The 22,176-nt window shown below is 53.0% G+C and overlaps 1 protein-coding gene across 1 annotated transcript; it reads left to right on the top strand.

The window, feature by feature from the left end:
* The first annotated feature begins 18,882 nt into the window (after positions 1 to 18,882).
* On the top strand, positions 18,883 to 21,698 carry GRIFIN (galectin-related inter-fiber protein). The gene is made up of 4 exons (XM_040589488.1): positions 18,883 to 18,894; positions 20,733 to 20,812; positions 20,907 to 21,069; positions 21,534 to 21,698. Exons 1-4 carry the CDS (start codon positions 18,883 to 18,885, stop codon positions 21,696 to 21,698), a joined length of 420 nt encoding a protein of 139 aa, XP_040445422.1.
* Positions 21,699 to 22,176: the final 478 nt, after the last annotated feature.

The following is a 22,176-nucleotide window of genomic DNA, read 5'->3' as shown; positions in this document are numbered from 1 at the left end:
TCTTTGTTTTAGAGAGAGGGAGAAGGAGAAAGAAAGAGGAAAAAGGCATCTGGAGCACGATTGTTCCTTGCCTGCAGGTGTGTGTGTGCGGGAAAGGCAGGGTAGCACTGTGCATTTTTGACATGAAAAGCATTGCAGGCTGGTCACCTTGGGCTGTTCAGTCTATGCTCCCTCCCGGGGTGTTGTGTTCCCAGTGCCTGCGGGCAGCGCGCTCCGTCCTTTTTTCCCCACCATCTGCCATGGCAAATTCCCCAGAGCCATGGCATAGAGTTTCAACCCGGGGTAGAAAACAAGAGGGAGAGAAACCCAAACTCACCCTGCAGCAGCACAGGGATGGATAGGACCCAGCTTGTGCCTGGTCCCCATCACAGTGTCATCTGGCCTGTGCTTCATCAGGTGCTTCGGGGGCACCCCTGGGTGCCAACGGGTGCTGGGGACTGCTTGTCCCAGGCTGGGGCAGGGGGAGGATGGGGAATGCAGGGCTGTACACAGGGTGGGAGCCTCTTTCCTTGTATGGCCGGGCTGCCGGCAGCACAGCCCCACAGTCCCCCCTAACCCCATTGTTTCAAATTACAAAGCTGCCCCCATCCCACCGAGTCACCTCAGATCCAAGGCAAGAGCCGGCAGCTGCTTTGAAATCTAGACTGGAGTGTCTCCAGCAGGCAGTGCTTAAAACAACAGCTGGGCTCCCTCCCCGCAGGAGACAGCACCCCGGCCCCAGGTACCAGGGAGGGGGCTGTGGGCTTGGAATCCCCCAGGGTAAGAGTAAAGAGCATTCAGACCTGGAGCAGGGCTCCCACAGCCCCCCAGAGAAACCAGCACCATCCTGCATCGTGCCGGGCTGTTACCCATCTCCCTTAAGGGCCCAGAAAAGACCCCGGGGTCCTGGTGAGCAATGTGCAGGGATGCTTTTCTGCATCCCCACGCACCCTGGTCCCTTTTGCATGGCCCACGCCAGATGCCACATGAGACATCTCCTCCAGCATGAGTTCAGCCCATGCCTCCTGAGGAAGCGCAATCACAGGCAAAGGTCTGTCTGGAACAGTTACACTTCAGCCAAGCTTATTGCCCTAAACTGGGCTTAAACCCTTTTGTGCCCACCAACACCTCCAGCACACCCTCCCGGGTCTCAGGCCACCCGTCCCTGACCTTGAGACCCTCTGTGGTGGTGGGAGCAGGGAGGGGGGCACTGGGGGCTGCCAGTCCCATGGGCTGATCCAATTCTTCATGCGTCGTTAACTCCCCCTTGGATGGCTAGGGAGGAGAGCACAGGGCCATCGATGGGACAAACTTGGTCATGCTCGGCCACATTCCTGCCTTCAAAAGGGCCCGGGGTGCCTGGGCCTCAGTGGACAAGGGCCCTGGGAGATCACATTACTGAGGCTTTTGTAGCCTTAACAGCTGTGACGGCATAGCAAAAAACTATTAGTGTGCACGGCTGCGTGTGCAAGAGTTTCGGGGAGACACCATCCCCTCCAGCTCAGCCTGGCATTAATCCCCCTAACAGATTAATGACGCTTAGTGCTTTGAAGAGGAGAAAAAGGAGATGGGAGACTAATTGGGGAGATCAGCAGGACGAAAGCCAGCATGTACTTCCCCCAAAGCCCCAGCCAGCATTTTGGGAATCAGCTTCTCCCATGGAGAGCTCAAGGCATCCGCATGGAGAGCTCGGCCTGCCCCCAGGCAGCCAGCCAGAACCAGGTGGGTGAGACCTCCTATGAGGTGGCCCACCAGCTAGGATGGGGTGACAGGGACCAACAGTTGTAGCTCAGTCCAGACCTGGAGCCACATATCTGTGCCTCTTGCTCCTCCGGGGATGCTGAGCTCCCACTGCATGCTCAGCCCTCGCTGGGAGCCGGATTCAGACCTCGGCTGTGCAGCCTTAAGCCCTGGCACGCTTGTGCCTCGTCACTGCGAGCAGCCTGAACAAACGCAGGCTGTTTGCAGAGCAGCAGCAGGAATGCTGGCCCCGAGCCCGGCAGCTCCCGTCCCATCCCCTCCCCACCACCAGCCCACTCCCTCCAACCCCACAGCTCCGGCGGAAGGAAAAAGGCTTTAGGGGGGCTGGTAGGCAAAGAGGAAAGGATTTGTCAGTGCAAACAGATCAGCTGCTGTGTTTGCTCACAAACCTGCTTTGGAAGTGCTTTGGCTGTCCCATGGGATGTACCTGCCCACACCAATAAGGGTGCAGCAGCAGCTGCCCCATCCCTAAAGAGCTGTTACTCATCCTTCTAGCTGCACCAACCTCTTCACCAGTGTGGTCCCTCCTGTTCCATCAGCATCCCACCAAGGTGTCACCTTCCTGCAGTTCCTGATGCCCAGTCAGGCTCTGAAATGGTTGGGAGCTGGTGGTTTCCCAGGGTCTTGGACTGGGATTAGAGAGTGTGCTCGGCTCTCGCTTGAAGGCTGTCAGCAGGGTTCTCCGCCTGCTGGCTTTCATAGCTGCTTCTTCCCCTAATTAGAAACAGGCAGCCACCAATTACCTGCTCTCCCCTCAAACACATGCATGAGAGAGACCTTTCCCCCAGCCCAGCCTTGATCAACCACCACTTTGCAAACACCTGGTGTAAAAAAAAAAACCCTCCCCCTCTCCAAGGACCCAGCCAAGGAGTTTTTATTTGCGTTCACCATCCTGGCCATGATTACTGCTGTGAAGGTTATTGATAATTTCTCCATACTTCCCAATAGCCCTTTACAAAGGGCTGGCACCAGAAGACCAGGCTGAAGACCTTCTAAGCTAAAAAGCACATGCTTCTACATCGTGTACTCCAGGGCCAGGTTCCCAAGCTGGGATGGCAGCAGAAGGCTCTGGGTCACAGGCAGTTGATGAAGCATCCTTCACAGGAGCATTAGCTGCTCCACATCCCCCCTCCCTTTGCCTGCCCTGCAGCATCTGGACCTTCTCAACCCACTCCCTCTTTCCAAAGGGGTACAAAAGCTCCTAGGACAAATCTACCCCCTCTATGCAGCAGGGAAAACATTTAAGGCTTGGGGGTGTATCAGGGCCATTGCAAGCAGGAAAGAAAAACAAACCGGAATCTCTCGGTAAACCAGCAGTCCTGAGAAGAGGAGCCGCCAGCCCTCGGTCCCCGGGGTGGGGGGATTGTTGAGCTTTGGGTGTTGTTTGTTTTGAGCTGGCACAGGTACAGCTGCACCCCCCAAGCTGGATACATAAAGACATCCAAAACCTGCACATAACCTGTCATGCTGCTTAACCCATTTTTCTCTGAACTTGTCCTGCCCCCCCGTCCTGGTTTTGGCTGGGATAGAGTTAATTTTCTTCTTAGTAGCTGGTACAGTGCTGTGTTTTGGATCTAGTATGAGAATAATGTTGATATCACACTGCTGCTTTGGTTGTTGTTAAGTAGTGTTTACTGTAAATCAAGGACCTTTCAAGTTTCCCGTGCACTGCCAGTGAGCAGGTGCCCAAGAAGCTGGGAGGGAACAGAGTCAGGACAGCTGACCCGAACTAGCCAAAGAGATATTCCATACCATAGAATGTTATGCTCAGTATATAAAACTGGGAGAAGAAGAAGGAAGGGGAGACATTTGGAGTGATGGCGTTTGCCTTCCCAAGTCACCGTTACACGTGATGGAGCCCGGGGATGGCTGAACACCCGCCTGCCCATGGGAAGTGATGAATGAATTCCTTGGTTCGCTTGTGTGTGTGGCTTTTGCTTTACTTGCCAAACTGTCTTTGTCTCAACCCATGAGTTTTCTCACCTACCCTTCTGATTGTCTCCCCCATCCCACCGAGGGGGAGTGCGTGAGCAGCTGTGCAGGGCTGAGTTGCGGTTAAACCATGACACCCCACTCAGTGCGTGACTGGCATGGGCCACCCCCTCGGCCAAGAAACACCTCCCAGGCAGCTTGGGCCAGGGCTGCCTTCCCTGCTCCTGCCCTTCCTGCTCATCCAGGTGCTCCCCCCTGTGCACAAAGGAGTTCCCAAGCATCTGCAGAGATGACCTGGATGTGCAGGGACACTTATTTACAACCCAACTGACTTCTGCAAACATCACTACACTCCTCATTGCACCATCAGCACCAAAATCCCAGTCCTTCACCCCACTGTGCCTCAGTTCCCCATTCATGCTCCAAGACTGCTGTTCCCAGGGACGCAGGGAGAACCTTTGTGGACTATCCCTCCCTCCCCTGACGCTCTGGTGCTTTCTTTTTACCTGACTCCCTCCTATCTCCCCTGCTTGGATATAACTGTGCATCTCTTCCCCACCGAGCTGATAAAAGAGCATCCTGGTGTCCTCCCCCTCCGTCACCCTCTGATGCTCCATCACAGTGAGCCCCTGTTTTGCAGATATAGGAATTAAAGTGACTGGCTACGCTTTCAGGCTCATCTAACAACTTCCAGAGCCTTAATTTAATTTAATTACCATCCCCTTCTTATCTTAATCATCCTGCCTGTGTTTATAAACAAAACACTGACTCCCTGCCCCACGGGCTGCAACCTGAGTGCGGCACCTCCCATCTGCACAACTCGTTACATTCCTCGCTCGGCCCATCTGCCAGATGTCCGCAAGGAAACCCATACAAGCCACGACTGGAAAACCGGCGCAGAAAAGGCACTGCATTAACCGCTCGGCTTTCATCCGCCGGCCCAGATTTTCCTGGAACGCCCTCTTTGCTCCATGCCCAGGGTGAGGTATTTGGGTTGGGGTTGCTCAGCCCATTCCCCGCTCTCCCATTGAGGGTGGTGGTGGTTCCTGAGGCTGCCAGGTTGGTCCTGGCCCCTCGGTCGGGATGTTTATGCCAAGCAGAAGGCTTGACTGGTTGATTTTGGGGAAAACCAGGATGCTGAGCAGCTGGAGGGGTGTCTGCAAATTGCTGCCCTGCAAGTATTCAGCAGAGAGCATGCAATGAAGCATCCCGGGCAGAGCTGGGCTCCTGGGGATGCCCTGCTCCTGCCAGCGAGCAAGATGCCATGGTTGGAGCTTGTACAGTGGCTCTGCAGCCCCAAAATGAGCCCAGAAATGGAAGAAAAGTCACTCCCTGTGCAAACCTGCTTATCCCAGTGATACCAGGGGTCTCTCCCGCCCAGTTTGGAGCATCTTCTTCCTGCAGCACAGATGTGGGGTGAACAACAGCACAGCTGACTCCATCCCTACCTGCGGACCATGAGACCCTGGTTTTGAGGTTCTTTCTATTGCTCCTAAAGGATGTCCATCTTCTGAAAATCTGTCTCTTCCCCCCTAGGTAATCCTGATCCTGATTATCTCAGCCACAGTTGAAGAGAGAGATGGAAATCTTCCAGTAAAGCTGACATCTCGTTGATTTTTATCCTTCAAGGGCCCAGATTCTTGCCAGTCTGGACAAACATTGCCGAGATAACCCCGCTGTTACAATAGATGAGGTGAGCTCCTGCTAACCGAAGAGACTCTTGTAAACATCAGAACAAGGGACTTGGCTCAGTGCAGGCACAAAAACAAACTTTGGCTTTGACTTCAAAAGCCTCAGAGTTTAAAAAGCAGTTATGATGCAACCTCTTTTGTATGCGAGCGGGGATGGTAATGCCGGTTTCTGCAGGAGGGCGGGATGTGCGGGCTGGCCCAGGGGGGCATTTGCAGAAGCCTTTGCAAGCTCAGTGTGGTTCAGTGGCGGCAGGCCCAGGGAAAAGGGCATCCTGCTCCCGATGTTCAGATCCTGCCTCCTCCAATGGGAATGAAGGTGCTGGAGGGCTGCCCAGGCAATGGAGGTCTGGGGAGGAAAGAAAACATCTTGCTCTGCTTTCTCTCTTTACTGCAATATTTGCGTTGCTCCCTGGGCTTTCCTCTGCCCCATCCTCTGGCTAGCTGCAGCGTGGCAGAAGCACAGAGCATCACTCCGCCAAGACTTGGTGTAGCTGGGATGAGTGATCAGCTTGAAGCTATGCTGGGAAGAAGTCTCAACCAAAATGTAAAAATCAGCTTTTTCCCCATCACTTGTATCCAGAGGGCAGGCTGCGTACTTGGCTGCAGTTTCTATCTGTGGGCCCAACATACTTTGAATAATTGGCCCCTTCTTACAGAGAAAGCAACAGTAACTTCGGGCTCCTTTGTTTTTCTGACATGCTGATCTCACAGCACAGCCTGGGTTCCAGAAGTTCCTAATTCATTCCCATGGTGCTGGGTCCCAGACAGTCACACAGCCCAGGGCCCAGGGGATGCTGACAGCACAGCCACAGCCAGGCAGAGTCTGACAGCATCTCTTCTGGAGATGCTTTCCTACGCCCTGCAATTTACATAGCAGCCAGGGAAGTGTCCTGGTATCTGCTGTCTCAGAAGTAGAAGGCATATTCTGGAAAGGTGCATCCATGAGGTCTGGCCCGTTTGGTTGGGTGAGAGCAAGGAGAAGTTTGAAAAACAAGGTAACATCTTGTACTAAACTGATGGGTGAATCAGGAGGACCAGGCTCCCTGGCAGCACTTTGAAGGTGTTAGTGCAGCTCCTCTCTGCAGCTCAGGTTGCAGCACTTATTTATTGGTTCGGGTCCCTGCAGACAAATCCTTTCCTGTGAACTGCAGCCTCAGCACCGCCCTGTGTCCTTGGATGGACATCACCATCTCCGTGAGCCAACGCAGGTAAAACCACTGGCCCAGGGCAGAGCGCAGCACAGCCAGAGCTCCCACGCCCCTGCAGCACCTTGGGTCACACCAGCTGGGAGCAGACAGGTGGGACCATGAACACCTTAAACCAGATCACATACAACCATCTTCATGTCCAATATTATGTTCCCTAGACATTTATGGGGGCAAATGAGATCAGAAAACCCTCTAATCTGGCCACAGTCTTGTCCTCCGTGCCAGAGCGGGGAGCTGGGGCCGAGCATTCATGGCGAGCTGTCCCCCTCGTGCGGGTTGCTGGCAGGAAGGACACAGGTTTTTCCTATTGTAGCTTAGTCATGGGACTAATAAAGCCTCTTTAATCATTGTTCGTCGCTTGTACGCGCACACGCACACAAAGGCATGCTGAGAGCTGAAGTGCGGAGGGAGTCAGCACCTGGCAAAGTCATTCTTGGCCACTTTAATTAATTTCTAATCTGATGCTAAGAAAAAAAATGAAGTAAAATGCAAACTGCTGCCAAGAGAAGAACTTGGCCCACGTGGGAGGAAAGGCTGCAATGGAGATGTGTGGAGTGGAGAAGGAAACCGAGGCAGAAGAGGGTGCGAATCGCTGTGCACACAAGCAGGATGGCCCAGTGGGGTGCAGTGGGGAGTCCTCACCATGGCGAGGGGGGTCCCGAGGTGTGATATGGGGCTGAGGTATGGACAAGGTGCAGGGGACACCATATCCCCACGTGCTGCTGCTTCCTGCAAGGGATGGAAATAGATATTTCAATGAAACCCAATTCCTCTGTGCAAACTGCAGCGGTTCCTGGAGATCTCTGACATGGACCTTCCCAGATGTGCCTGAGCTGGACTCAAAACTGCCTGAGTTTTACTTAAAACTTGTGTCCAGAATACAAAGTTTAGTGGAAAGCGGAGCCACTCAGACCCCCTGTCCCCTCCGCCCAGATGTAGCATTCCCACCTGTTTATTTCAGACATTCCATCAATGAGGCTGGCTGCAATAAAAGCTTATCAAGCCATAAAACACACCCTCCAAGTGCATATTCGTAGGGCAAGGCTGTGATAAGGGGTTCAAATACAGGAAACAGCAGAGAGACTTCAGCAGCAGAGGCACTTCAGGGAGGTCCGACATAAAGAGGCGGACAACACCCATCCCTGCAGCAGCGTTGCATGGGTCTGTGAGGCATGATGGAGATGGGGCAGGCTCTCTCCCACTCCTGTGCCAGGCGTGGTGTCCCATGGCTGATACGCTTGGATCAGCATCCCTGTTTGAGCATTTGATCCCACAGGGATTCAGTCCTGGGACGCCGGATTGTGTATAGTCGGTGGTGACAGCGGCTGCTGAGCTCGGAACTAAGTGAGGCAAGGAGGTTACCCGAGGCAATCACATCTGGCAGAGTCCAGTAAAACCTCTTCTTTTTCATTTTTAAAAATTTATTGTGGAATAACACATAAAGCTCAGTAAATATTATTCAAATATTTGTGAAGTCAGGGCTGGTGTGCTCATGTCTGGTGGCAACTTCCTTGCGTCCTTTCTCTCAGCTCGGAAAGATCAACCCATGTGAAAGGAAAATATTTCAGTGACATGTTTACTTTTTTCACAGCTTGCCTTCTTGCCTGGATGGGAACGCTTAAGGCCATCAGGGTTTAAATCCTGCCAGCCTGCTGCAGGCTAGCAGGTGGAGGTACGCGTGGCAGCATGCAGAAGTCCCTCACCCTGTCTTCCAGATGCTCTTTGCAGAAGTTAAAGATTTCATGGCAGTCAGTGCAAGGGGATGAGGTGTCCCAGTCTCCATTTAAATATTTCTGATGATCTGAGTGTTCATTCTAGCCCAAAGTTGTGCCCCTTATTATCCATCCATTTGATCTTATCCTGCTTTTGTCTGTTACCCTGGGAAACCCTCTCCCATCTCTACCATAATGTTTAGGGCTACCATGATCCATCAGCCAAAACTCTCCAATATATAATGCTAAAATAAGTAACATTCAATAAATAAACTGAGGTTCCCCACCCTGTCTGCATAGGCGATGTTTCCAGTCCCTGAATCACTTCTGGGTCTCTTTTCCTGGGCACTCCCAAAGTGCCACCCTCCTCCTTGGCAAGAGAACACCCGAGCCAGGGACACCCAAGCCAGGGACACCAATTCTCCTGTTCTCACCCAGCTGCCACAGCAAATAAAACCTCTATCCTCGCTCCACCATATCCAAGGACAGCAGCTGGCCTCATGGCTGCGGTGTTGCACCAGGGACACAGTCAGAGTCATTGCAGTACTTTGCAACCACAAATCTGAGGACCCTGGAAATCTGGAATACCTCTGAAGGACCACAGAAACGTTTTTAGAGGTTGTCCTGGTAAAATAAGGCTAAAACCCATGGGTCTGCCATGGCTTTCACATGCTTTGCTTCCCAAGACAGAGAGGTTGTCCCATCCTATAAATACCACCTTCCCTTTTTGTTCCTAGACTTTTTATGTGGTTGCACTAAAAGAGGCAGTTTGGGCTTGCACCAAACTGAGTGATCTGGTTTATTTTGTAACAGTTGTTTACAAATGTTATCAGAAGGGGGTTATTTTTTTTCACCAAACAGGTAAAACTAGGGAGGCTCAAGAACCCATTTATTTGTGACCTCACTGGAAAGGCGGCTGCATGCCCGTGCTGCCCCAGGGCAGCTGCATCTCCCAGCCCGTAGCCAGCCCCGTTTGCCCTCCCATTGGGTGAGCCATGATGGTTTTGTATCATTGGCATTTATCAATCTATCTAAGCAGAAGTCTCCACTCCAGCTTCATTTGTACCATGGCCAGACGCCAAGTCAAACCACAGAGCCAAGGCTGTTGCATTGACAAGATCATCTTTATCAGCCAAAATCCTAGCCATGTAGAAATGAAGAAGTTAGCAGAGATCTATTTTCATCATTTTCTGGGATTGGCATCAGTTACACTCCTCCTTTAATCAACTACATGTTGCTTTGTATTAAAAGCCATCTCAGTATTTCAGCTCTGATGGATGCCAAGCTGGCAGCCTCCAAATAACCCGAGGGGCCTTGTTGCCCTTTCCCAAATGCTGGCTTCTTTCTAGACCTCCTCCCAGCCTGGATGGAGCAGCAGGTTTTGGGTCTGAGAGACAAAAATGCTCACGCTGCCCTTCACAGCACAGTGCCACATCCCTACATTAAGGTTATGGGCATCAGTGAGCACTGGTGGGACCTCCTCCAGGCATGGTCACTGGGGAACAGGACCCAACGGCACATGGTGGTGTGGACAAGGTCTCGCTGGGATTTTTCCAACTCTTTTCCTTTGTGAGTGGGGTGAGGACTTGAACTCAGCCCTTCCCAAGTGCCGCTCTCGAGCATTAATCCAACAGGGTGCCTCCGTTTCCATGACCCTATTTCCACCCTCAGCGTTACACTCCACTCCAGCTCCATGAGCTGTTCCAGATGTTTTGGAAACCCCCTTGCAGTTTGGTAAAAGCTCCAGAAAAAAACATAATTTCTCCCAGCAGCCAGATCTAAAGGAGGAGGTGGAGAAGCAGAGGATGTGAGGAGCAGAGCCATGGACGGATAACTTCTCCCCAGGCTACGATCCACATCAAGTACAAAACAGGATTGATGAAGTGCTGAGGCAGGCCAGAGCTAACCCAGATCCCTCCTGGAGACGGAGGCTGAAAGTCTTCAGCCCCTCTCCTTTCTCATCCATGGGAGCTTGGCCCTGACTGCAGCAGATGGGCATTTCCCTCTGTGCCTGCTGCCCAGCCCCAAGGGGCTGGAAAATCTCCGTTGGCCGTGGCAGGAGCGGGGAAGATGGATACAGCACGTTCTGGAGTTGCAGCTCTGCCCTCAGGTCCCGAGCACTCTTTGGCTTCTCCTGAGCTGCTACTAAGATGCAGATGGAGCTTCAAGCCTGCTTCCCAGAGCTGGTCCATGAGCAGGAGAATTGGAGTCAAGGTGTGGATGGGGCTGGGTTGAGCCTTTCACGGATTAAACTTTTTGCAGGGCATGTGGCACACACCACCCCCACCCCCATGCCCTTGCTGCCTGTTTATATCCCTTTCTCCTGCTGAAATCTTGCACTAACAAATGCTTCATTTACGAAGCATCCCTCCACCTCCCTGCTGCAATTCTCACACTCTGCTTGGTTCTATCCATAACTACATAGAATCAAATCATGTACAAATCCAGCACCAGAAATAGAGAGGGACTGAATCATCAGTCTGGATTCAGCCTCCACCCAAGTCAGGAGTCACTGGAAGCTGGACCTGCCTCCAGACTTTGTGGCTGGAGCCCATCTGCAACTCTAAAAGCCAAAATGAAAATAAAGAAGAAACCAAATAGCATGGCATCTCCTTGCCTTGACCACAGGCTCCCTGGGGCTGTGACTGTCTTTTTGTTTGTCTCAGGAAGAACAATTTTACTGTCTGCAAATGAGGAGCCGGAGTGGGTCAGGGAGTTTCTCTGCGGGAAGGGGCAGAGAGCAGCATGGCTCCTGGGGGGGAGCTGGCTTGTTGCTCCTCCAGATCTGGAAGAGCAGGCAGCAGGACGGGCAGCAACAAACACAGCTATAGGGAAAGCAACACTTCCCCTTCTTCATTCCTCACCACTGTGTGCTCCAAAATCTCCCCAAAATATGGTACCATTGGCTAGCACCTCCCTGGCTTCCCCCAGCACAGTCCCAGGCTCCAGAGTGTGACCACAAGGCAGCTATTCCTGGTAGCCAGCTCTGTACAGTGGCTGGGAAAGAGGTGGAGGGGAGCCAGGCAAAGGAGATAGGGATTTGGTTAAAGGCACCTCCCAGCCCCTGGGCAGGTCGGGATGGAGGGTCTGGTAGGGCATTTGGTCCTTTCCATCTGAAACAGGCTCACCCTCACCCTGGCGCATAAGGAGTTGCGATTTAGTAACTTGAACTCATGTCTCTCGGTTTGAGCTATCCTGGTCACATCAGGAAACAAACGCATTTGGTTCCCTAAATGGGAGGAGGATTTTTGTCATCATCGCCATTTTTCTAGTTTCGATCTTTGTCAGCAGCCCTTCCTCTTCCTCTCTGCTCTCTGAAATAGCAGAAAGCTGCATCCTCCTCCCCAGCTGCCTCTTGCAGGTTACTGCAACACCCAGCACTTCTCAGCAGCCACCAGCCCTGCACAGCAAAGGTCAGAGCCCACATGGAGAGGACCAAGTCTCCAAGTTCAGGGGCTGCTGACTTGGTGGCCTGAGAAAAAGATGTATGGGGTCTTGCTTGGCACTGGTACCCTTTGGATGTGTGCTGGGCTCTGCCATGCTGAAAATTCACTTCCCACTGTGCACCTCCCACGTGTCATTCCACCTTCTGCCGGAGGCTGGGATGGGAAGTGGACCCTATGTCCCCTCTGCAAACAGCACAGCCCCTTCATGCCACTGAGGCAGCAGGGCAGATGACAGCCTGGTGGCTTCAGTGCAACGGGACCAAGAGAAGAAAGCAGCGGTGGTGCAAGGAGTGGGTCAAATGCTCAAAGACAGATGAAGGATGTGCTCTGGACCCCAGAGCTGCAAGCCTCTTGGTTTCTAAACCCTTTTCTTTGACCAAACCCAAAGTTCCTCCCCCACAAATACCTCTAAACCCCCTCTGAGCTCCCTGGAGTGGAGCCCCCAGCAGGGCTACAGCACATGGGATGCACCTGTGTCTGGTCACTCCCTGAACCACAGAGCATCCCCCAAACCTCACAGGTCACCTCCCTCCTTCCCCCCAGCTCCAGGCTTCCCTCTCCTCTGCATCTTCTCCAAACCCACCTGCAGGCACACGACTGCGGCTCCAGCCCACACGCTGCTCACTGGGGGAGGAATCCAGGCTTTGATACAGGGAGCGTGGCCCGCCTGTGCTGTGCTCAGGCCTGTTGCCATGCGGTCTCCCTGGCCAAGGAGCTGGCACGAAGCTCACAGGGGAGAGCATCAGCACGAGATGGTCGTGCTGCTACTTGTGCACACAGCCGAGCACAGGAGCGCAGCACGCCAAGCTGCAGCCCCTCTAGTGATGTGCCTCCTCCTCCCCTTGTGTTTTGGGGCAGTAAATCATTCCACACTGATTAAGAGCTGCTCAGACTGAGGAAACCTGGCCCTCGGAGATGAACCTTACCTGGGAAGCCTCTGGGAAACACTTCTGAATTGGCAAGAGCTAGCAGTGAGGTGCGGGGGAAAGGAGGGGGCTTCAGCAATGCTGATGATATTCCCCAGGAACCAGGGATTCAACTAAAACTGAGCAGGAAGAGTCCACACGTATCCCCCCTCCTCCTGAGGATCTGTCATTGCTTTAGCTCTGAGCCAGGGACCACCATGGAAGGACACGCACTACACCCACACGCTGACTCCGAGGAGCATGGCGAGGCCCAGCGCCAGCTCTCCTCCTTCCCCATTAATCACTGGGAAGAAGGAGACAGATGTCTCCCTGGGGAGTTTGGAAGGTATCACCAAGGAGCAGGATAAATCAGGTCCCTGCATACACAACGGAGCAATTATTTATGCACGATCATATATTGGCTGTAGGAACCCCAGGCAATAAACAGCAGCTTGTGCCAGGTCGTGTTTACCTTCTGCCTGCGCCTTGCAGCTCTGCGCAGGAGCGATGGGTGAGGACCAGCACCAGTCATGCACCAAACCCAGCACCCCTTTCGAGCTGGAGTCACTGGGGAGGGCAACAGGACCTGCTGTGACGTAGTTTTACAGTCCTCTCCGCAGGGAACTGAGCAGGAAATGATGAAGCCATGGTACACAAAACCTGGCTGGGTAAGGATGCAGCAGGTATGAGCCCCGACCGGCCGGGATGTGCTGGTGGCAGCGATGTTTGTGTTGCAGCACGTGTAGCTGCCCTGGGCCAAGGAAGTAGGGGTAACACAACCTGAGCTCAACCGCTTCTCTCCCTCGTGCCTTTCACCTCTGGAGGACCCTGGCTCGGTTTCTGGCTGGAGCCGGGCCACCCCCCTGCCAGGCGCAGCAGCAAGGTGGCAGCCAGCAGCGCCTGGTGGGATGTCCATATAAGAGCAAACTCGAGCTCCGTATCATAAACGAACCCCTCCTCTGTCATTTACCCATCTGACCCAGCGGTGCGGGCTGATAATGCTGGTTTCCTTTTAAGTGGAGGCCAGTCATAAATAAAATAAACCAGGCGTGCTTTGTGTTTCCACTGCCTTGCCTTTCATCCCCGTTCCTCAAAGCCGTGCGAAAGGGAAGTCCTGAGCGGCAAGCAGGAGCTGTGCCGGGGACAGCGGCGGCTCCAGGCTTGGCCTCAGCTGCACTTGTGCTGGTTCATGGCCCTGGTGTGGGCTGGGATCACCTTCCCCTTTTACCAGCGTGGGGGAAGAGTGCAACAAGAGGCAGAGATTTTCCTTGCGATGATTCACATTCATGGCACTGCCTGGGACTGAACCAGACTGCTTTTCTCACCAGCCAACAAGCATAAGAGTAGAATTTCAGCTGCCCAGATGGATGCTGGGGGGGAGAGGACGTGCCCTCCCATTCCCCAGCACCAGTGCCTAACTGGGAGTGTGATGGGACATGCTAACAAACAGCCAAAGAATGGAAAATCTGACAAACACAAGGCCCCCAGATGCCACCAGCGCTGAGGCTATTCCCAGTGGCTCCGTAGCGGAGCCGCACGTGAAGCTCAGTCAGCACCAGGCAGCGTGTGCCGGGGGGATGTTAGCTTCTCCGTGTTTCTCTTGCCACCTTACAGGGTGTGATGTTTTCTTTCCTTGCTCTCCTACAAGCTGCCTTGGGATGTTTAGGCTGAGCATGTGCAAGGGGCTGTTGAGAGAGACTGGAGTCTCCTTAAAGCAGGTATGGGAGGTGTGGGCTACAGAGCTGACCCCCTAACAGAGCAGCAGCGGGTGTTGCATCAGGCTTTTCTAGAGTTAGACCCATGTGTGATTTTTCTTATGATTATCATTTGTCTCAGGGATTTGCCTGGAGTCTCCAGCCCTCTTCTGGCTGGTCACGTAAAGCACAGCAGGGTGAGATTGCAGAAATATAGATACCACAGCCTTTTGCACCGAGGTGTAACCCAAAAGGATTGTATCCATAAATATAATTTTTTTTCTCTCCAGCACTAAATCTGGAGGAGAATTCGCACCATCCAGCCCTGGCATGGTACCGAGATAGCTGGTCTCTGGGTGCTGCTTGTAGACAGCAGCGTTGCAAAGAGATCTTGCAACCAGGAGCAGGGAGCTAACGCGGAGCTGTAGGTCTGGGGGAAAGGGAATGGGGCTGAGCTGGCAAAACAACATGCCATACCCCTCCTGAGGTAACACGCTCCCGAGGCGGCACGGCTGGAGCAGAGGGCTGAGCCCTGATTGCATGGGGGAGTTTCAGGAATTCCCTGGAGAAACTGAAATGGCTGCGGAGGAGGTATAAATACTGCCAAACGGCAGATAAGCAAGTCTGGAGAAGCCTTGCACAGAAGTGCGTGCTGGGGAAATCACAGCCCCTGATATGGGCTGGTGGGGGAAGGCTCCAGGAGATCCCTCTGGATTTGGGGCAACCCAGACTCACCCTCTGGGAAGGAGCTGAGCCTGCCTGGAGCACACAGCCAGCAGGCAATGCCCAGGAGGCTCTGCCTGCACCCCAGCCACTGTTTCATGGTGGTGGTGGTAGTGGGGCATTCCGCAAAGCTATTGTCCGAAAACAAAGAACATGAGATTTTAGGAAAGCCAGTGAGTTGCTCTGGCTCCAGAGACAAAGAAAAGGCCCAAGTCCCTGGGCTGCAGGAGGGATTCATGGTGCTCTCCCCAGACAGGTGATGGCTGGTGGCTGCACCGGGATGTTCAAGAAAAAACAAGGGACTTTGCAACAGCACCGTTTGCAGCCTCACTGTTGAGCCCATCACTAAAAATACATAATTTCTTAGCTTAATCTTAAATTATTCCATAAAGCTGCACGTCTGGAGGCCCCTGGACTAGTCCCAGGAGAGTTAGCTGAGGCTGATTCCAAAGGACCCCGGCTCTGGCTGCATCTCTGTGACCACAGCCACTCTGCTACGGCCGGTAGGTACCAAAGCAGCTTTGTAGATGTGAGTCCACTGGCTGCAGGTGGCTGTGGGCCAGGAGCACTGGGCTGGGTTGTTTGCATTGGTGTATTTGAGGAATGTGGGTTGATTTGTGATCCCAGGTCTCAGGTAGGCACATATTGCTGAGGTTATATGAGCAATATGAGGCAGGCATGGGCACAGCCAGGTCTGTGTGCTGATGTTCCTGGCTGGCAGAATAAGGCAGATACAGGACAACACATACCAGTATGTGTAGATTATGTACACCTGGGGTGATACCTAAGGCACCCTTCACATCAGGGCTTGACTGAGTTAACCATGGGATGGATGCCTCCTTCCTACAAGAGCTCGTAGTAAAACATGAGCAGGTGTCAGATACAGGAGCATCACGCAGTGGGCGAACTGCAGAGCCAGACAGTGCAACAAGGAGAGAGTCGATGTATGGTGTGTAGAGGCGAGTACTGTGTTCAGGTCCTGAAAATCCAAGCTGTGTGTTTGGAGACCTCTAGAGACTAATGGAAATCATCACGCGTCCAGAAATGCACCTGGTGTAGCACAGGGGAGCCTTGCATGAAAACTTCTGTGGGAAGTGCAGTGCCGAGCTCCTCGCTGAGGGCTTCTGCCACTTTGTGAGCAGCAGGAAAAAGACTTTGGGATGAACAACCAAGAGCAGGACATGGAAAAGAACAGTTTAAGCAAAGGTGCAAACTCTGATGGTTGTATGACCACGTGGCTGGCAAATGCATAAGCAGGTCTGCTAACGCATCCCCTGCAGTTAACCAAGCCATCAGTTTATCACCTTCTTTTCCTGCACTAGACTCCCTCCACCTCAGACCATATCAGTCTTTTCTGTATCCCGATGGCACACGAGTGTGTCTGGGTTTTTTGCAATTCGTCACCAAAGAGAGGAAAATTATGGCACTAAGAGCTGACCACCCAATGTTACCTCCAAAACCTGAGATTTTAAACGTATTTCCAGTCCCTTCCTCCTTGCTAAACAGACAGGTGCTCAGATGGCTGCTGAGCAGTGGCACAACAGGCAGAAGGCAAATAAAGGTTCACCTGTAAAACCAGTTGGTATTTGGGCACCATTTAGTGGTGAAATACATGTGTTTGCGTCTTTCCTCACAACCTTTCTTGCTCTTACTGAAATACGAACAGGAAGCAAAGCCTTGAATTTTGGGAAGCTCTGAGCATCTCAGAAGTTGCTGTCCCCAAAACTGGAGCAATATAATTCTCTTTCCTTCCATGAGAGCTTTCCCATCTCTCCAAACCTGCCTTCCCTGCCTTTTTGTGCTCTCCCCCAGGGCAGCCCTGTAGCTCCCAGTGCTGCTTGGCCTGAGGCAGCTTTTTGCAGCAGGGGAGTGAATTCCATGCCTGTTGCTGGTGATGGCACCAGCAGAGGCTGCGGTGGGAACTGGAATGAGACTCAGTGTGGCCAGGACATCACCCTGCCGGGACAGGCTGTGTGCACAGAATCACACTGGTTTCACTAGACAAAATAAAAGTCCACAGCAGCTTCTCTAGAGGTCGTGACTCATGCTGGTTTCTGCACTGTGTGGGTGGGAAGCAGCCCCTTGGCACAGAAAGGAGCCAGTACTTGTGCCACTGCAGCTTGCTGGGCTAAGTCCTCTGCTATCCCACTGCACCCTGACCTGCCCTGCGGTGCCCAAGCTTTCCCCTGTGCACTGATTTCATTAGCATAATTATGACAAACTTGTCACAATTAGCTAGCTTGTAGATCATCCCTTTCCTACATGCTGTCTAGTTTTGTTCACTGCCATGGTGGGTATCTCAAAAGCAGCCCCTTCTCCCCGCAGACCTGGCTGGGAGGAGAAGCAAGCAGGGAGGGATAATTTGGGGGTTGAAAACACAACTTTGGGATCAGGCCATAAGTAGGGGAGACATGCAGCTGGGCAGATTGAAGAGTCAGTGTCCAACATCCTACAGCAGCCCAAGGAAGGATGGGTAGGATGTCCCTGGCCCTGCCAGCAACACCTCAGCATCTCTGCCGCTGGCTCACGGCTCCCTTGCACGTCCCAATGCTGCCATCTGTAGCAAGAGCTCCGCGCCGGTGCTCCCCGGCACAGCACCTGGAGAGCCTGGAGCTGAGCAGGGAGACCATGGCACAGCTCAGCTTCACAAGGTTCAGTTTTGTAGGAGTCCAAACAGGCAAATCTCAGCCTGGGACTTGGCTTTTTCAGCCCCAAGAGAGGCTGTTGGCTTCTATGTCTGTTGGATTGCATTTTTAATCATCTGCCAAGGCCACCAGAGCCTGGGATAGTAGCTCTCGTTCAGCTTATCTGCTGGAAATAAAATAAACATATTAAATAACATCAGCACGGCAGCCCATAGGAGTTAAAACCAAGGAGGTTTTAACCGCGAAAGCCATGGATTCCTGTAGGACCAGCTGGGGAGCACTGCAGCCTCCCATGCATGCAGGGATGGGGCCAGCATCTGTTTTTAATGCATTTACCCTGTGAAGGCGGGGAGGGGGGGGGATGTGCAGCCATCCCCCCCTTCCCTGGCTCAGCTTCACCCAGCTGTATGTTAGCACATGCTGACTGTCAGGATGAAACCCCCCATTGCTGAAATTCATTTCATTGCTGCTCATTTCTTGGTGCCTTTCCATGACAGGAAATATCAGACAAAGGCTCCCTTGCCCTGCTCCCAAATCCCTGTATTGTCCCCAGCAGGGAAGGGAAATGTGGAGCCGGGGTGTGCTGAGCTCAGCACAGCAGCATCCCGCCAGCCCTGGCACACCGTGAGGTGGAAAAGCGGCTGTGACAGAGCTGGCATCAGCTTGTTTGGGGCCAGGCTGTGACCCAGAAAGAGTGAACAAAAAAAGAAAACAGGGAGAAAAAGAAATGTCTGGTGGTTGGGGTGGGGTGAAGCTCAGCACCTGTGGGAGCCACCATTTCTCCTCTGCCACCTCCCTTCTCTCTGGACCTTGCAGTGGATGTGGCTCCTGGTGTCTCCCCCAACTTTGGGAGTCCCCATCCTTCCTTCAGGCATGAAACACACCTGCCCCCCTGTACCACAGCCTGAATGCTTGTCCACCCCGTACGTCACAGCTCAGGATTGCCTTTGTCCGGGCAGCAGCGGGGCAGGATTAGCCCCGCACGCATGAGCAGGCTGACCCTGCCGGGAGGGCAGCGGGATTTGCTGCTCCCCATCTCCCAGCCATGCCTGAGCCCACTCTGAAAGGGAGCCCACAGCCCGCTGCCGATGCTAATCCCCGCGCGTGGGCTCCTGGCCGGCGGCCTCTATATAGACCCCGCTGCCAGCACCTGGGGGGGTCTGCGGCGCGGGGGCAGGCGAGCAGGATGGCACTGCGGGTAAGCGCTGCGGGTGAGCACCGTGGGCAAGCACTGTGCCAGGCTCTGGCACCGTGGTAAGCACTTGTGCCAGGCTCCAGCACCACGGGTAAGCACTGTGCCAGGCTCCGGCACCGCAGGTAAGCACTGTGCCAGGCTCCAGCACCGCGGGTAAGCACTGTGCCAGGCTCCAGCACCACGGGTAAGCACTGTGCCAGGCTCCGGCACCGCAGGTAAGCACTGTGCCAGGCTCCAGCACCACGGGTAAGCACTTGTGCCAGGCTCCAGCACCACGGGTAAGCACTGTGCCAGGCTCCGGCACCGCGGGTAAGCACTGTGCCAGGCTCCAGCACCGCGGGTAAGCACTGTGCCAGGCTCTGGCACTGCCTGCCCTGCCTGAGGGGTGACAGCACAGGCTCAGGTTGGGGATAAAGGACATCGGTACAGATAAGGGCAAGAAAGGTAGAAATCCTGAAAGACCTGGGATGCTATTTGCAGTGCTGCCCCTCTATTTTAGCCCAGTCCAGGCTATTGCAAAACCATGAGCTTCCCAGTTTTGATAAAAGGCAATAGGAGAGATCCTTCATCTTGGTTACACCAGGGCTGGGCTGGGGTAATGTTGCCCTGATGGCAGCACTTGTGGCTTAGAGGGTTTAAGCTGAGACCAAAATACAGGCGATGCTTTAGCAGAGGAGCCCTGTGCTTTGCTATCCATCTCCACCGGGACAGCCGGCAGCAGAGGGAACTGCCGTTTCCTGTGTACATGGTGTGTTATTGCTGGGGTGGTTGTAATGATGACAAGCAAAGAGTCAAGGCAAGATGAGCCTGGGTGCTGCCACCACCATTTGCTGTTTGAAACCAGAAAGTCAGCTCCATCAGATCTCTGCGTTTCACAGAAGCGAATGCTCGTGTGGTCAGAGCCTTTGAATGACCCTGTGTGGGTTCCCAAAGCTGCCCTCCAAAAGTAGCCAGGCATGAGGGCATGAGGCTGGCCATCGTCATGTCTCAGCTCTGGCCCAAAAATGCACACAACCCAAAAATGCATTGGAAAAATAGGAAATCATGGCAAAGAAATAAACAGGGGAGTGAAAGTCCTGATCTGTAGGGAGGGAGAGGCAGGCATGCAGCTGGCAGTGGAGATGCTAAGGCTGGAGAGATTTTTCCCAGCGTGAGCAGTAAGTTTGGGAGAGGGGGATGTTCAGAAATGCAAGATCATTAGAGTGCTAAAAAAAAGGGGGGGGGGTAAAATGGCAAGCACTTCTTATTAAAATGAGTTATTTAATAAAACTATGAATTATTCAAAAAGGAACATTTTCCAGCTCATTTTATGCAAGTTTAACCTTGGAGAGGGGGGAGCGGGTGGAAGGGTGGAACGAGGGATCAGGCAGAAGCTCATGAGTGAGCACTGGGTGAGGATGGGCTGGGTGCCATATTATGCACATTCTTTGATCAGCCCTTGTCTTTCACACCCTGCTTCAAAGCAACACAAAGTTTCTGCTTCAGATTTTGTATTGACCAGGTGGGGAGAGGAGCAGGGTGTCTTTGTGTCCTGCTGACAATGAAGGCACTCAGGTTCTTCTTTAATTTTTGCTATCTGATCCCCCCCAGCTCTTTATAAAAGACCCTGGGGACAGCAAACCCCACCTCACCAACTGGATATTGTCACAATTTCATTTTTTATCAATTTAGAGACCTTGAACTTATTTAGGAGTGAGAAAAAGGCAGGGGCAGAGAGTGTGCCTGCATGGGAAAGGAGTGGGGGAAGGAGAGAGTGAGAAAGATGGAGAAGTGTAAGGAATGAGCAGGGCTGTGCACCTCTCCCATCTTGCCATGTTTCACCGTCACCTCCTCGTTGGCAGTTCGAGGCCCTGTACCCAGAGGGGATGTGTCCTGGCTGGAGCGTCGTGGTCAAGGGCGAGACCAGTTCCAGTACAAGCATGTAAGGACACACTCTGCGCACAGCTCTCCTGGCTTGTATGAGCCAACAGCGTCGCTCCACGGCTCTCTACCAATTCTTTGTCTTATTGTCTTAGGTTTGAAATTAATTTGCTCTGTGATCCTGGAGACCAAATTGCTCTCCACTTTAACCCTCGTTTCTCCAGCTCCAGAATCATCTGCAACTCCTTCCTTGCCAACCACTGGGGGAAGGAAGAGGTTAATAGCACCTTCCCCTTCGAAGCAAAGGAGCCATTCCAGGTAACCCTGTGTCACCCCACAGGTGTCCTTGGGTGGGCCAGGAGTGACCCTGCCGATATTGGGGTCTTCCTCATGGATCTAGCCCTGCTTTTCCACCAGCACCATACTCAGCAACATCCCCTCTGGCTCTGTCTCCTTGTTAGCACTTCTGTTGTATCCTAATTTGCTGCTGACTTACACACAACTCTGACACAGACATGCAGAGCTCCAGCAATAATTTGTGGATGCTGCATTTGTTTACAGTTTAGGCTTTACATTATCACCAGTTTCTGCTATATGAAGAGCTCAATTTTTCCCTCCTTTTGCCCAAAATAGGGGCGAGCAGTGCGCTTGTCAGCTCTGGCAGGATTTAAAGTGGGTTGTAGGTCCATGTGCCAAGATCTGGGCACTCACTGACAGGATGGCAGCAAGGTCTGGTAAGGATGTGTGGCCACATGGTGACCATAACACAGTTTCTCTTTCAGGTTGAAATCTACTCTGACCAGGACTATTTCCACATTTTCATCGATGAAAACAAAATCTTGCAGTACAAGCATCGACAGAAGCAGCTTTCATCCATCACCAAGCTGCAGATTCTCAATGATATTGAGATTTCTTCAGTGGAAATCACCAAACGAGGCCTCTACTAGAGTTTGGAGTTGGAGCAGTCTCACAGACCATACCCCCTTGAGCTCCTGATATAGCCAGGGACCATCTCCTCCCCTTCTCCACTCAACATGTGCCATCACTGGCAAGGGAGCTAGCTGCACCTGTGTTGATAGTGGAAGTGATGGCCATTCCCACTGCACACCATCGAGCACCCAGCCATGTTCCTAACTGTATCCCAGATCATCAAAGATCTTCTGCCCCTACACCTTTGGGTGGATGATGGCCTCTGTAGTTCTTATCATTGTCGTTGGACAGCCTGAGAGACTGCTGCAGCACGTAGAAGTCTGCCCTGCGTCGTCTGGACACCTGAACGTTACCTTAAAAACTGTGTTTGCCCAAGAGTACGGGGTGAATTAACCCCAGTCCTCAGCTGGCCATGTGGCACAGGATTTAATGGATGTGCATGTTAGGGATGGAAAGGGACGATTCTTTCCAGGAGCTGGGTAAAAGTGCTACCAC

Source organism: Falco naumanni, chromosome 4, assembly GCF_017639655.2.
Source record: "Falco naumanni isolate bFalNau1 chromosome 4, bFalNau1.pat, whole genome shotgun sequence".
Lineage (NCBI taxonomy): Eukaryota > Metazoa > Chordata > Aves > Falconiformes > Falconidae > Falco > Falco naumanni.
Note: the sequence above shows the minus strand (reverse complement) of the source record. Positions and strands in the feature narration are given on the sequence as shown.